Source organism: Bos mutus, chromosome 5 (genome assembly GCF_027580195.1).
Source record: "Bos mutus isolate GX-2022 chromosome 5, NWIPB_WYAK_1.1, whole genome shotgun sequence".
Classification (NCBI taxonomy): Eukaryota; Metazoa; Chordata; class Mammalia; order Artiodactyla; family Bovidae; genus Bos; species Bos mutus.
In genome coordinates, this window is record NC_091621.1 from 8,747,921 (window position 1) to 8,761,648 (window position 13,728).

A 13,728-nucleotide genomic window follows, 5' to 3' on the forward strand; every position below is an offset into this window, starting at 1 on the left:
CCCTCAGCCTGTCCCCCGGACCAGGCCTCTCTGGTCTTCACTGTCCTCAGGACCACCTTGAGATTGTGTTGACAGGTTGCCTTAGAGGCCACTGAAGTCACCCCAGGTGTAGCCTGCCTTGGCACTCACTCCAAACTTGTCTTTTCACCACCTTTTATTTCCACGTCCGTCTTTTAACTTTTCTTTCTTTCCTTCTCTATAAACTTTGGCTTCCTAGTAAGACTGTAGAATTGCCAATCCCCTGTACTTATATAGAACTTACTGAAGCATATTCTTTTCTAAGGAAGATGATCTATGCAGTTATTCGTCTTGCCCTTTTATAGGCATGATGAAAGGTTATTGAGGGATTTTAGCATGTTGGGTTTTTTTTTTTTTTTTTTTTAAGAAATACATACATATTCATTTATTAGCAGAGTATTTTATTATTTTACCAAATAATCTGACATAAGGTTTACAATCAGCAAATATCCTTTGAGTGCTAAGAATTAAGTAGGGGCTGCTTTGCTCACAGTTACAGGTCAGTCTTGAGGCAGATAACTGTTGAGTACAAGCACTAGCGATAGTGGCAGCATTGGCTGACATTACTTGAATGAACTCTTAGCCAGATGTTGACTTCATTTCTGTAATTACCTGTAATTACGCACAGGATAAAGTATTTTCTAATTAGACTATAAGAATGATAGCTTGGCCTATGAGTATTGTTATAGACCAGTCCATTAGTTTGTTAGAAATTCATTTTCTTTCTGAAAAAATTAAAACTTTATTTAAAAAATAGACAATTAGTATGTGGGCCATAGTATGCCAATTTGATTTTTTTTTTTAATATTGCATTAAAATACTCATCTTGATTACTGATTCATCTTGGTTCATCTTTTCATGTGCCCTTAAAACTTGCACTTGAGATGAATGCTTCCCTTGCCTCACCCCAGGCTTTGCCCTGATGTAATGTCTGTGTTTTCTCACAGCCACCAGTCACTAAAAGTCTAGTAACCAACTGTAAACCAGTAACTGATAAAATCCACAAAGCATATAAGGACAAAAACAAATACAGGTAAATACTGTATACATTTTCTCTTTAATTTAAGAATAATTATGAGTGTGGTATTTTCATAATTTTACCATAGTTTATCTATTAACCATCCTTTGAAATTTATATGTGATTTTTCTCTTTAGTAATATGGAAAGATTAAGTCATCCTGAGAATGTTGGTTCTTTAAAGTTTTATAAAACTTTCTTATTGAAATTTTGTTTTACATATTCATATACATATTTACACTCATTATGTTTTGATAATTAGGTTTGAAATCATGGGAGAAGAAGAAATTGCTTTTAAGATGATTCGTACCAATGTTTCTCATGTAGTTGGCCAGTTGGATGATATAAGAAAAAACCCCAGGTACTGTTTTGTTTTGAATTTAGAACATTTTAGGTTCATAGAACAATTGGATAGAATGGACAGAGAATTCCCATAACTTTGAAAATATCTTTAATCATGCAAGTAAACATGAAAAAAAAGGCAGCAGTACTAGAGAGAAAGGAGCGCCTTAGTTTTGTTTGGAGCAGATGGAAACCTCTAATGGTGGTGGTAATGTTTGAATTAAGAGATGGGAATTGTGAGTTGAGATCGGCCCCCCATGCACAGGGATTGGCATGGATATCTCTGAGTCCAGCGACATGACTGTTCAGCGAGGCTGAGGGTTAACTGCGTTGTCGGGGAGGTGAGGCCACATGACTGGGACTCTTAGAAATTTCGATTTTTCTATTTCTTTTATAGTAAAAAAAAAAAATATTTCTGTTACAGAAAATAGATTTCTATTTTTAGAAATAGGGGGTTCCAGAGAAATTGTTGTGATTAGACCTGTCTTTGCAATTCAAAGGAAAGTTCAAATTAGCTTCTGAGGAAAAAGGAATGCTACCATAGTTGTGAAAATTAATCCAGCAAACTGCAGTCATTCTTTGGGAATGAATGAAGTGTTCAGCTTTACATAGCCCTGAAAATTTCCAGCCTCACCTCCAACAGTTGCCCTAGTTTGATAAAATTGGTTAAAATCTGCATTTTGAGTTTTGAATTTCAATGGGAAATAGAAGTAGTTTCTTGAGAAAGGGCCATTGATACGTGAAGTTGAATGTTTTCATCTGAGTCTTTTAAATGCTTTTGGAAGTTTTCAGTTGCCCCCTCATATACATTATGATTTTAATTATACATGATCAGAAGTGTAAAATTTCCAGGCATTTTAAAGCCAGGGAATTTTTCCTTAAAATTTCATTCTCGTTTCTTTTGGGGGGTGGGGGGAGGTATAGAATTTTAAGAAAAATGAAAATGTTTAACACTTACATAGTATACTCATAAAATATTTTATTTCCTACAAAATAACATTTCCCACAAGCTAAAAAAACAAAGTCATAATAATTAAGAACCACCCAGTTGGCAGCTTTTTGTATATGCTCTTCCCTCTGTTCAGAATGCCCTGCTCTAAAACCTTAGGAGCCAGTTTTGATACTTGCTTTTTGCTTCCCCCATCCTGTTAATGTGCTCACTCAGTCATAGGTTATCTGTAGTAAAACCAAGTGAGAACTTAGTGTTTTTAGTTGTACCCTATACGTTCATGTCCTGTGCTAGTTTAAAAGTCATTGGGTGAGCAAATTCACAGACATCTTCATGTAACTTAAAGGGTTCAGGTTTTGCTAAGAAGATCCAAGTCAAGACAGGCTTTTCCAGCATTGTCTGCTAGGCTCAGATCCCTCCCATGGACCTGAACACATTTTATCATTTTAGCTCTTCTGTTTTACTTTTCTGAGGCTCACTTTAAAGTCAGGAGTGGAAAACCTGCCTTCTGATGACTGGTGTTAAGGACAGGTTTATCGAATTAACAGGGAATCTGGGAGAGTATCTGGGCTCTGCTGCCCTCCTTATGTCGCTTCATCCCCAGGGTGGAGGCAGGCCTGCACCACAGTTCTTATGTCCCTGCAGACACAGCCATGTCCTGAGTCAGGTGAGGTTGCCTCCCTTTGAGTCAGTTCACAGGGGCAGAAATACTGAGCAAAGTGCAAGTTCTTTTGGGAAAGAGAGGGAGTGTGTGCTGGGTACCCAACATGGTCTTCTTTGGTTACCCTGTATCCACACATTCTCTTTGTTTCATACCCATACTTTTCTTCTTTACATTTTCCCAGCTGTTGGAAAAATTTTGAAGATACAGAAAGACTGAAAACAATAGTACATTAAACTCAGATTCTTAAATTTTTAGTGTTTTGTTATGTCTGATCTCTCACTTCATCTCTATACAGACTAACACACACACAGGTTTGGTTTTTCCTTTGTTTGCTGGACCATTTGAAAATTAGTTGCAGACAACGATACGCTAATTTACCCTCATTATCATAGCATAGGTCTTTTAAACAAAGTCATTCTCGTTTATACCATAGGACTGTTCACACATATCCAAAAACCTTAATACCAACTAAATAATACCATTGAATAGATGGTCTATACTCAAATTTCCTGAGGTGCCTCCAAAGGCCCTTTTTAGCTGTTCTTTGTTTTTAGTCTAGGAAGCAGTCAGGGCTCCTGCACTGTATCTGGTGGACATAACTCTTTAATATCCCTTAATCAAAAGCATTCCCCAAGTTTAAAGAAGAGATAGGGCCATGAACTTTCACTTACTCATCACTCATCTTCAGTAAGAAGCAACTAGTTGATCTTGTTTCATCTGAACACACCCACTCCTTCACTACTACTTCCCAGTTATTTTAAAATAAATTTCAGTCACTGTATCCTTTTTTTTTTTGTAAAATTTTCAGTATATGTCTCTAAATTAAAAGGATTTTTTGAAAATAACCATAATACCATTATTTATTCCTTAACATGATAACCTATCTGGCCCCTGTACACGTTTTCCCCCCATTGTCTTTTACAAGCGTTTATGTTTTTAACTTTGTTGGCTTGAAATGGTATCAAGTACATTCATTACAATTATGTCTATAGGTTCCCCCATCTCTCTCTCTCTCTCTTTTTAATCCATATGCATTTTTGCATGTGCATTGGTATAGAGCTGTCTGCCAATGCAGGAGACGTAAGAGACACGGGTTCAATCCCTGGGCCAGGAAGATCCCCTGGAGGAAGGCATGGCAACCCACTCCAATATTCTTGCCTGGAGAATGCCATGGACAGAAGAGCCCGGCAGGCTGCAGTCCATGGGGTCACAGAACCCAACACAACTGAAGAAACTTAAAATGCACGCACATGAAGAAATCAGATTACACATTCTGTAGATTTCCTGAACCTTGAACATTTCTTATCGTCTCCCAGTTATCTAATGTGTTCCTGTGTCTTCTGTATTTCCTTTTGGTGGCAGGATCTGAGGACTTTATTATACTTGATAAAATTGTAAAAACAAAATTTAAATGTAATTCAAAAGTGGTGTTATCTCTACCATTTTAATGGGCCCTCAACTTATTGACTTTTGCCTCGAAGGAACTTGAAACAAGTTGGGAAGCACCACTGTAATTTACTTTTTGCTGAAACTCATCATACAGCCTAGTTGGAGACATGTCAATATTAAGAAGTTATCAACCTCATAAAATCTGTAGCTATAAGGAACCATCTCTATCTCAGCTGTCTACATGACTGTTCTTAGTAATGTAATTCTGTCAGTTCAGAGAACTCAGTTGTAGACACTTACTAGTTTTTCCCTGGATGTTAACAGAATGCTTCAGTCAGTTAACACTAAACTGGGCACGTGCCAACCCCAAACAGCAATTAAAATAATGTATTCCTATAGCTAGAAGGCATATTCAAAATTATCTATCATCCCTAGTTCTTTTTGTTTTATAGGAGAGAAATATCTCAGGAAAAATTTTACAGACTGTTATTCCCCAGAGAATCATATCAGTAAATGCCACAACTTGGGACATAAGTCCATTTAAAACATATTCCAAATCCACACTTCTTGTTTTGTTAGGTAAGGATTATCCTCATGAGAACCAATAACAACCCTGGGTCTCTGTTGTCTCCAGGAAGTTTGTCTGTCTGAATGACAACATTGACCACAATCATAAAGATGCCCAGACAGTGAAGGCTGTTCTCAGGGACTTCTACGAATCCATGTTCCCCATCCCATCCCAGTTTGAGCTGCCAAGGGAGTATCGAAACCGTTTCCTTCATATGCATGAGCTGCAGGAATGGTAAGTGTCCATGTTTCAAATACATGTATGTTTTTCTTCTTTAGAGTGATGAAGTTTCTTTACTGTGTTATTTTCTCTAATTTCTTTGTAAAAAGACATGTATAGTTTTTATTGATCTAACTGGTCCAGTACATCTGCTGAGCTTTATTCATCATCATTGCCCTCAGAGTGGCTTCCCTGTTTCTTGAGTACCTGCTGTACAGCCGACACTGTGCTGGGCAGTATGTTTACTCTTTACAATAAAAAGTGCTACTCTGACCACCACAGATGAGATGAGAGTTAGGAATAGAAGTGAGTGATTTTCTCTCGGAGCTGGTTGTTGGTCCTCTTAATGTAGGAAACGGGAGGAAGAACAGTACAGGGCAGGTGCCATTTGGAATCTGTGGCTTGGGTTGGAGACACCCCCTACCAGGCGCTGTGAATGACTCTGGAACTCAGCAGAGGCTGTTAGCATATCTTATAAGCCTTATGTTAAGCATTTATTTAATCTTCATAAAAAATTATTATTTCCAAATTACAGACGAAACCTGCCATACTTCCCCATGCGCCATGCACCCCCAACCCCGCCCCACCTTTATCCTTACTGTCCTCTCATCTAGTCTGATTCCATCCTCAGTGTCTCTTAATGTTGCTTGTTTCCTTCCATCCTCGCTGCCCTCATCCAGCCCTCATTCTTTCCTTTGCCTGGACTAACTGGACTGCCTGCCTCTGGTCACCTGCTTGTGACAGCCATCCTTCAAATAGCCACCCCGATTGTGACACACGTGTGCACACACATATACGCTATATATCATCCCCCTTCCCATTAGAGCATTGTGTCCAACCCACAGTGTGTGGTTTTCCAGAACAACTGCAGTCCACACCCACCTGCTTTTTCTTGGCTGCACATCGCTGTGTCCTCCAGGCCAGACTGGACTCAGCTCTGCAGGGCCTGGGTTTCCCCTCTACTCATGCTCCTCCCCTTTCTCAGCCACAGGCTTTCCTGCCGCACTTCAAGGCTTAAATGAAGTGTCACCATCTGTTTGATGCACTCATTTCACTGTTTCTCTGCAAGACTGCTTTTGATAATAGGTATCTCTGTCCACCTTGTGTGGTGGCTGGTTATCTGCACATCAGCACCTCCCCAGGTTCACAGGTGCTTTAGAGCAGGGACCTCTACTCATCACCTGTCTATCGACAGGAAGTGTTACTGGGTGATTGCATGAATAAATGTGCTGTGCTGTGCTTAGTTGCTCAGTCGTGTCTGATTCTTTGTGACCCCATGGACTGCAGCCCACCAGGCCCCTCTGTCCCTGGGGATTCTCCAGGCAAGAATACTAGAGTGGGTTGCCATGCCCTCCTCCAGGGGATCTTCCCAACCCAGGGACCAAACCCAGGTCTTCCGCATTGCAGGCAGATTCTTTACCGACTGAACCACCAGGGAAGCCCTAATTCAATATGACAGTCAAATTGCACACACTCTAACATCAGTTTGAATAGCAGACATGAAGATCTTAGCTCCAAAAACTTCTTTTAGGGTCAAGAAAGAGCAGGTCCAAGCTCAATACCTATGAGACTTGAGACATGGCCCAAAATTCTGCTTGCAGCTGCCAGGTGATGTGTCCACTAACAGCTGAAGTGCAAGCACTTCACTTGAGCTCTATTAGAGGCATTTTAACGGTCCAGCAGTGTTGAGAGCGGAGGCCAGGTGCTCAAGCCACTGTGTGGTGGTGGCCAGCCTTGCCAAGCTGGCTGGAACTGTTACTGATTCAAATATTTACTGTAACAATGAAAAACCTGAACTCACATGGGAAATGTATAATTATGTTAACGTTTTAGAATTGCCTTCAGACATTGTTTTTGAGTTCCACAACATTGTTTTTGTTAAGCTAGTATAGTTTGCTAAACTAGTAAATACTATATAGTTAGTTTTACTAGCTAATGATAGTTAAACCTTACACAGAACTACATATTTGCTTTCTTTTTTCTATGAACAGGAGGGCGTATCGAGACAAATTGAAGTTCTGGACTCATTGTGTGCTAGCAACATTGATTATGTTTACTGTATTCTCATTTTTTGCTGAACAGGTAAGTTTTATCAATTTTATGTGGATGTCAATTTCTTGGCATCTAATTTTTTTTTTTAAGAAAATGATATAAATTCATAACAAGAAAATGTTTATTTCTGTTATTGGCTTATAGCTCATATGTCAAATATTTCATAATATTCAGGCAGCAGTCATAACTGCCTTTTTTTTTTTTTTTGAGGATTGAACATGTTTATTATGATAGCAATTATCCCTATATTGATTCAAGGAAATCCCTATCAAAATCCCAGCAAACTATTTTGCAGAAATTGACAAATCCATTATAAAATGTACATGGAATTACAAAGAACCTGGAATAATCAAAATACTTTTTTAAAAAAGAAGAATAAAGTTGGAATATTTAGATTTCTTAATTTTAAGAATTACTACAAAACTACAATAATAATAAGAGTTTTATATTGATGAAAAGATAGACACATAAATCAATAAATGGAATAGAGAATTCAGAAATAAACCTATACATACACGATCAAATAATTCTTGACAAAAGTGCCAAAATGATTCACAAGGCAAGAAAAATCTTTTCAATAAGTACTGCCATATCAACTAGGTATAGACATAGGGAAAAAAAAAAATGAATATCAATCCTCATCTCACACCACACACAGATGCTAACACAAAATACTGGATCACAGACCTAAATGTAAGACCTTAAAGTATAAACATTATCAAAAACATATAGGAGAAAACCTTCATGATCTTGTAATAGGCAAAGGCTTTTTAATACTCACAAAGCATAAATTACCAAAGAAAGAAATCGATAGACTGAACTTTTTCAAATTTAAAAGTTTCTGCTCTTCAAAAGCGGAGAAGGCCATGGCAACCCACTCCAGTACTCTTGCCTGGAAAATCCCATGGACGGGGGAGCCTGGTAGGCTGCAGTCCATGGGGTTGCCAAGAGTCGGACACGACTGAGCGACCTCACCTTCACTTTTCACTTTCCTGCATTGGAGAAGGAAATGGCAACCTACTCCAGTGTTCTTGCCTGGAGAATCCCAGGGACGGGGGAGCCTGGTGGGCTGCAGTCCATGGGGTTGCCAAGAGTCGGACACGACTGAGCGACCTCACCTTCACTTTTCACTTTCCTGCATTGGAGAAGGAAATGGCAACCTACTCCAGTGTTCTTGCCTGGAAAATCCCATGGACGGGGGAGCCCGGTAGGCTGCAGTCCATGGGGTTGCCAAGAGTCGGACACGACTGAGCGACCTCACCTTCACTTTTCACTTTCCTGCATTGGAGAAGGAAATGGCAACCTACTCCAGTGTTCTTGCCTGGAGAATCCCAGGGACGGGGGAGCCTGGTGGGCTGCCGTCTCTGGGGTCGCACAGAGTCGGACACGAGTGAAGTGACTTAGCAGCAGCAGCAGCAGCAGCTCTTCAAAAGAAGCAGTTAAATGTGCAAATACAAGAAAATATTTACAATCCATATAAAAGGTCTGTATCCAAAGTATATAAAAAATTCTTATAAATCAATATCAAGACAGCCTACTTTTAAAAGTGGATGAAAGATGTGAACAAGCATTTCACTAAATATGACATTCAAATAGCCAGTAAGCACATGGTAAGGTATTCAACATCATAATTCATCAGGAAAATGAAAATCAAAACCACAGTGAAGTTTTACCCACCCATTAGAATGACTAAAATTTAAAAGCCTGACCATATCTAGTGCTGGAAGGGATGTTGAAACCTGGAACTCTGATACACTGTTGACAGAACGCAAAAGTACAACAGCTTTGGAAAACAATTTGAAATGATCAAACAACCAGCCATTCCACTTTTAGATATTTACCAAAATGAAATGAAAACAAGTGTCTTTGCAAAGGCTTAAACATGTTCACTGCAACTTTTTTGGTAATTGCCCAGAATTAGAATCAACCCAAAAGTCCATCAACAAGTGAATGGGTAAACAAGTTATAGATATAACTGACTTTTTAAAATCTATCTTCTAAACCTATTACCAGTATTCTTTGTTCGTGGAGTTCAGTAAATAGAGCTTTCCAGTTTTAGCCTGAGGTCTACAAGTCAAACTATTGTAAACCAAAAAAACCACCCAGAATCTGCATCTGATACTAATTTTTTGTGGGTCTCCAATCTTCTTTCTTTTAATCTTTCTAAAAGAGCCCACAGTGTCTTGATCTGCAGGCCTCCCCCAGTTCTGCCGGTGGCGCCTGGCTTGCGCGCCAGGCCATCCTCTCCCGTCTACGTTTCTTCCTTGAATTGCTGGCAGTTCTTCCCCAGGCAGGCAAGCACACAGCCTCCTTCACGGGACAGTCTGGAAGTAAGAGGGAGATTTGTGAGGTCAAAAGAGGAATAAGAGAATCCTCTTCAGGCTACAGCAGATGTGAAATTCTCAGAAAGAAGAAGGATTCAAGGAAGAGGGAATAGTGTCAGGCTGTCCTGACCTGTGCCAGGCAGGTGAACCCACCTCGGCCTCCTTCCTGGTGATTCTGGAGTGAGGCTTATCTGGCGGTCACGGTGGGATGTTTTCACTGAGTTTACTTACACTGAGGAGGCAGCGGCGGCCTGAGAACTGAGAGCTTTAGGATAAACACTCCCAGGCTTCCTGCTGTGGATGGAAGGAAACTCAGGAAAGAAAGGTCTGGCAGGCAAGCAGTTTCACCTTTGTCCACCTTCCAGGGAATAGAAACGTCCTCTTGATTGTGTTGCCATTGTTCTTGGCAAGTAAAAATCTTAGGAAGAAATCTTGTGCTGTGCCTGCTTTTAGAAGAGAGTCCAGTGAGGAGCCTGTGGGTCAGCTGTGTGCTGGCTGAAAGGAGCAGCTGGAGGCCGTGGAAGGAACAAGAGGGTCTTTGCTTACTGTTGTTTTTACCAGCAGGAGGAAGGGGAAAGGAAGAATAAATCCCCTCTCCTCCCTGGCACCTTGTTCTTTACCAGCTTGAATCAAATTCCTTACCTTCTCCCATACTCACAAACAAGCCAAGGCTGCTCCTTCCTCTGCCCAGGAATCCAGCTCGTCCAGAACACTGTAGTCCATGCTTGGGCACACCCCGCTCTCACCTCAAGATGGAGGATTAGAAATTGAAACCGTAAAGAACACATTTTTCTCATTGAAACTTTCTTCTAACAGTGGTCAGGTTTTCTATTTCAGATGTATCATGGATAAACTGTTTCTGTTAGAAGTATTTATTCCAAGTTCGAATCTACAAAGTCACAGATGAACTTTTGCATTTCAGCCTATTAATAAACTTGAAAATACAGGTAATGCCCAATGATTGTTGATATGGTTACTAAGTACAGGAAAACAATGATGATAGAACTCTTAGGAAAAAATTAAAATTCTAGCTTACACGTGCTCAGTTCAGTTGTTCAGTCGTGTCTGACTCTTTGTGACCCCATGAATTGCAGCACGCTGGGCCTCCCTGTCCATCACCAACTCCCGGAGTTCACTCAAACTCATGTCCATTGAGTCGATAATGCCATCTAGCCATCTCATCTTCTGTCGTCCCCTTCTCCTCCTGCCCCCAATCCCTCCCAGCACCAGAGTCTTTTCCAATGAGTCAACTCTTCGCATAAGGTGGTCAAAGTATTGGAATTTCAGCTTTAGCATCAGTCCTTCCAAAGAACACCCAGGACTGATCTCCTTTAGAATGGACTGGTTGGATCTCCTTGCAGTCCAAGGGACTCTCAAGAGTCTTCTCCAACACCACAGTTCAAAAGCATCAATTCTTTGGCTCTCAGCTTTCTTTACAGTCCAACTCTCACATCCATACATGATCACTGGAAAAACCATAGCCTTGACTAGATGGACCTTTGTTGGCAAAGTAATGTCTCTGCTTTTGAATATGCTGTCTAGGTTGGTCATAACTTTCCTTCCACGGAGTAAGCGTCTTTTAAATTTCATGGCTGCAGTCACCATCTGCAGTGATTTTGGAGCCCCAAAAAATGAAGTCTGACACTGTTTCCACTGTTTCCCCATCTATTTCCCATGAAGTGATGACACGTGTAGTTGTTTTCAAACCCAGAGACAGTATCTTAATAGGTGAAGAAGAGTCAGTGTCCTTCAGTGGAAAGACTTGACAGACATCTTGAAAATAAATACGTGTGGTAATTGTTATATAAAAATATGTAGTTTTTATAGGTCTTAAAGAAAAAGAAACAGGAATAAATAATTTGAACCATATAAAAAGCCATCAGTTTTGTTTTGAGGGGAGGAATGATGGAGCCACGTTTGCCGTCTGTTCTTTATGTATAGGACTAGGGAAAAGATTAAGGTCATATGACACTCAGCAAGAAAGTTAAAGTTTGTCAACCTGGAGAATTACAATTTATCTTCTGTCTTTCATCCTTTAGTTAATTGCACTTAAGCGGAAGATATTTCCCAGAAGGAGGATACACAAAGAAGCGAGTCCTGATCGAATCAGGGTATAAAAGATCTCCATCAGAAAATCTACCTCAGCATTCACTGAGCATTTGAAAACTCGGCATCAGAGATGTCTTCGTGACGTGATGCTCAGCCAGCTTGGCCTGCAGAAGGGAAAACACCCAGTACAGTACTTCTGGCGTGAACATAGCCTGCTGACCAGGAACTGCTTAGCCCACACAGAGAAGACTTGAGTGTTGAGCAGCTCTGGTTTTACTTCTAAAACATTTGCTCATGGACCTGTCTGTCATTCTTGAAATGAAGTAGCTCACAGATGAGAGACAGAGGTCGCTATGGGAACTGAGCAGCTAGCTAAAATGAGATGCCTAAGCCACCTTGAGTGCTGTTGCTAAGAGTCCCCTGTCTTTTGCATTCCAAAGCTTTTTGTTGTGGTTTTACCTTTTTTTTTTGGGGGTTCTTTTTTTTTTCCCATCTCTCATTTTTAAAGTAGCTACTAAGTTAAGTTATTCTTCCTTTCAAAAACAATGAATTAGGATGTGTAACATGTTTTTATAGATATTATTTAAATAATGCAGCAGTAACACATCCTATTGACAATATCTAAATTATAAATTTTATTAACATTGAAGACTATGTGATCTTAACCTACTTGCCATGACTTATGAACTCAATGACAGACATCTGATATTTGTACTTGTTTTCTTCAGCCCCTAAGAATACTGTGATTTTATGTGGAGACCTGATTACAAAGGGCTAGAGTTAAGTAGCAGAGCTACTTCCTAGATGTAATTATGTTTTGAAGATGTACATATTGAAAAAGAAGTGCCTCATTTTAGAAATGAGTAGTGCTGATGGTACTGGCACATAACAGTGGTGTCTTCTTTTAAATACTCACCAGTATATTCCAGTAGCTGTCTCTCAGTCAGCTTCATGTAATGCAGGGTCAGGAAACTTTTTCTTTAAAATGCCACAGAGAGTAAATACTTGCCGGCCACATGGGTCTGTGTTGCATATTCTTTGTTTAGTTTAGCTTTTGTTTTAATAATCTTTTTAAAATGTCAAAACCATGTCTAACTTGCAGCTGTACAAAACAGGCCATAGGCCATGATACAGAATTAGTATTCTCATGTGTAAGTAAGCTTTGACGTTCAGCCGTGTTTTATGTCATTGTACTGTGGATTTATGAAGACCAGATTCCATGGGTCCTTTTTGAACTCTTGACAGGTATTTTAGATCATGATCTTAACAGTATTCTTTCAAAATGGCATACACATTTTGTAAAAAGAATGTGTAAATAACTTGTGTTTGTGCTGTAAGAGTTACATATTTCAAAAACTGAAGTCTCATAAAAACTTAAATTTTATCTGATGCTTTAATTTTTTTTTTTTTGCAGGTTGCTTGTCCTTTAGTTAGTTTTGATCACAGAGACTCTCCCAATTTTGCATAAAATCCTCTTGATACTGATACAGTATTACGGCATAAAAGATTCAAAGTGCCACTAGACCTAAGGACCAATTCTTTTAACCATAAACCATGGTGCTGGGTAATGTTTGAATGGGAACATTTGATATGGATGGTCAGATGAAAGATACCAAAATGTCGTGATGCTTTAATTTTTAATCTTTGAGGAGTGAGTTTATCTAGATTCAGCAATCATCTGAGTGCTTACATGGCATGTCAGGGGCTTCCCAGGTGGCTCAGTGGTAAAGAATCCGTCTGCAATGCAGGAGACGCAGGTTTGATTCCTGGGTGGGAAAGAACCCCTGGAGAAGAAAATGGCAACTCACTCCAGTATTCTTGCCTGGAAAATCGCAGGGTCAGAGGAGCCTGGTGGACTGTAGTCCATCGGGTTAGAAAAGAGTTGGACATGACTTAGCGACTAAACATTAAGTGGAAGTTAAGTTTCCACAACTGAAATTAAGTGGAAAATGGTGTAAGGACAGGTTGGTAGTATTACTGCCTGGAGAATGTCATTATATGGGGGAAAGTGAAAGTGAAATCTCTCAGTCATGTCTGACTCTTTGCGACCCTTGTAGCCCACCAGGCTCCTCGGTCCATGGGATTCTCCAGGCAAGAATACTGGAGTGGGTAGCCATTTCCTTCTCCAGGGGATCTT

At 39.9% G+C, this 13,728-nt stretch overlaps 1 protein-coding gene across 2 annotated transcripts in view; it reads left to right on the plus strand.

Annotated features, from left to right (window-relative positions):
* Positions 1-12,975, plus strand: part of GNPTAB (N-acetylglucosamine-1-phosphate transferase subunits alpha and beta) — an 84,114-nt gene extending 71,139 nt beyond the window's left edge. For both annotated transcript variants that reach the window (XM_005898601.3, XM_070370254.1), the window contains exons 17-21: positions 966-1,051; positions 1,298-1,396; positions 5,014-5,181; positions 7,158-7,248; positions 11,582-12,975. In XM_005898601.3, coding sequence (XP_005898663.2) covers positions 966-1,051; positions 1,298-1,396; positions 5,014-5,181; positions 7,158-7,248; positions 11,582-11,659 — 522 coding nt within the window. In that variant the 3' untranslated portion in view covers positions 11,660-12,975. The remainder of the gene's footprint in view (positions 1-965; positions 1,052-1,297; positions 1,397-5,013; positions 5,182-7,157; positions 7,249-11,581) is intronic.
* Positions 12,976-13,728: the final 753 nt, after the last annotated feature.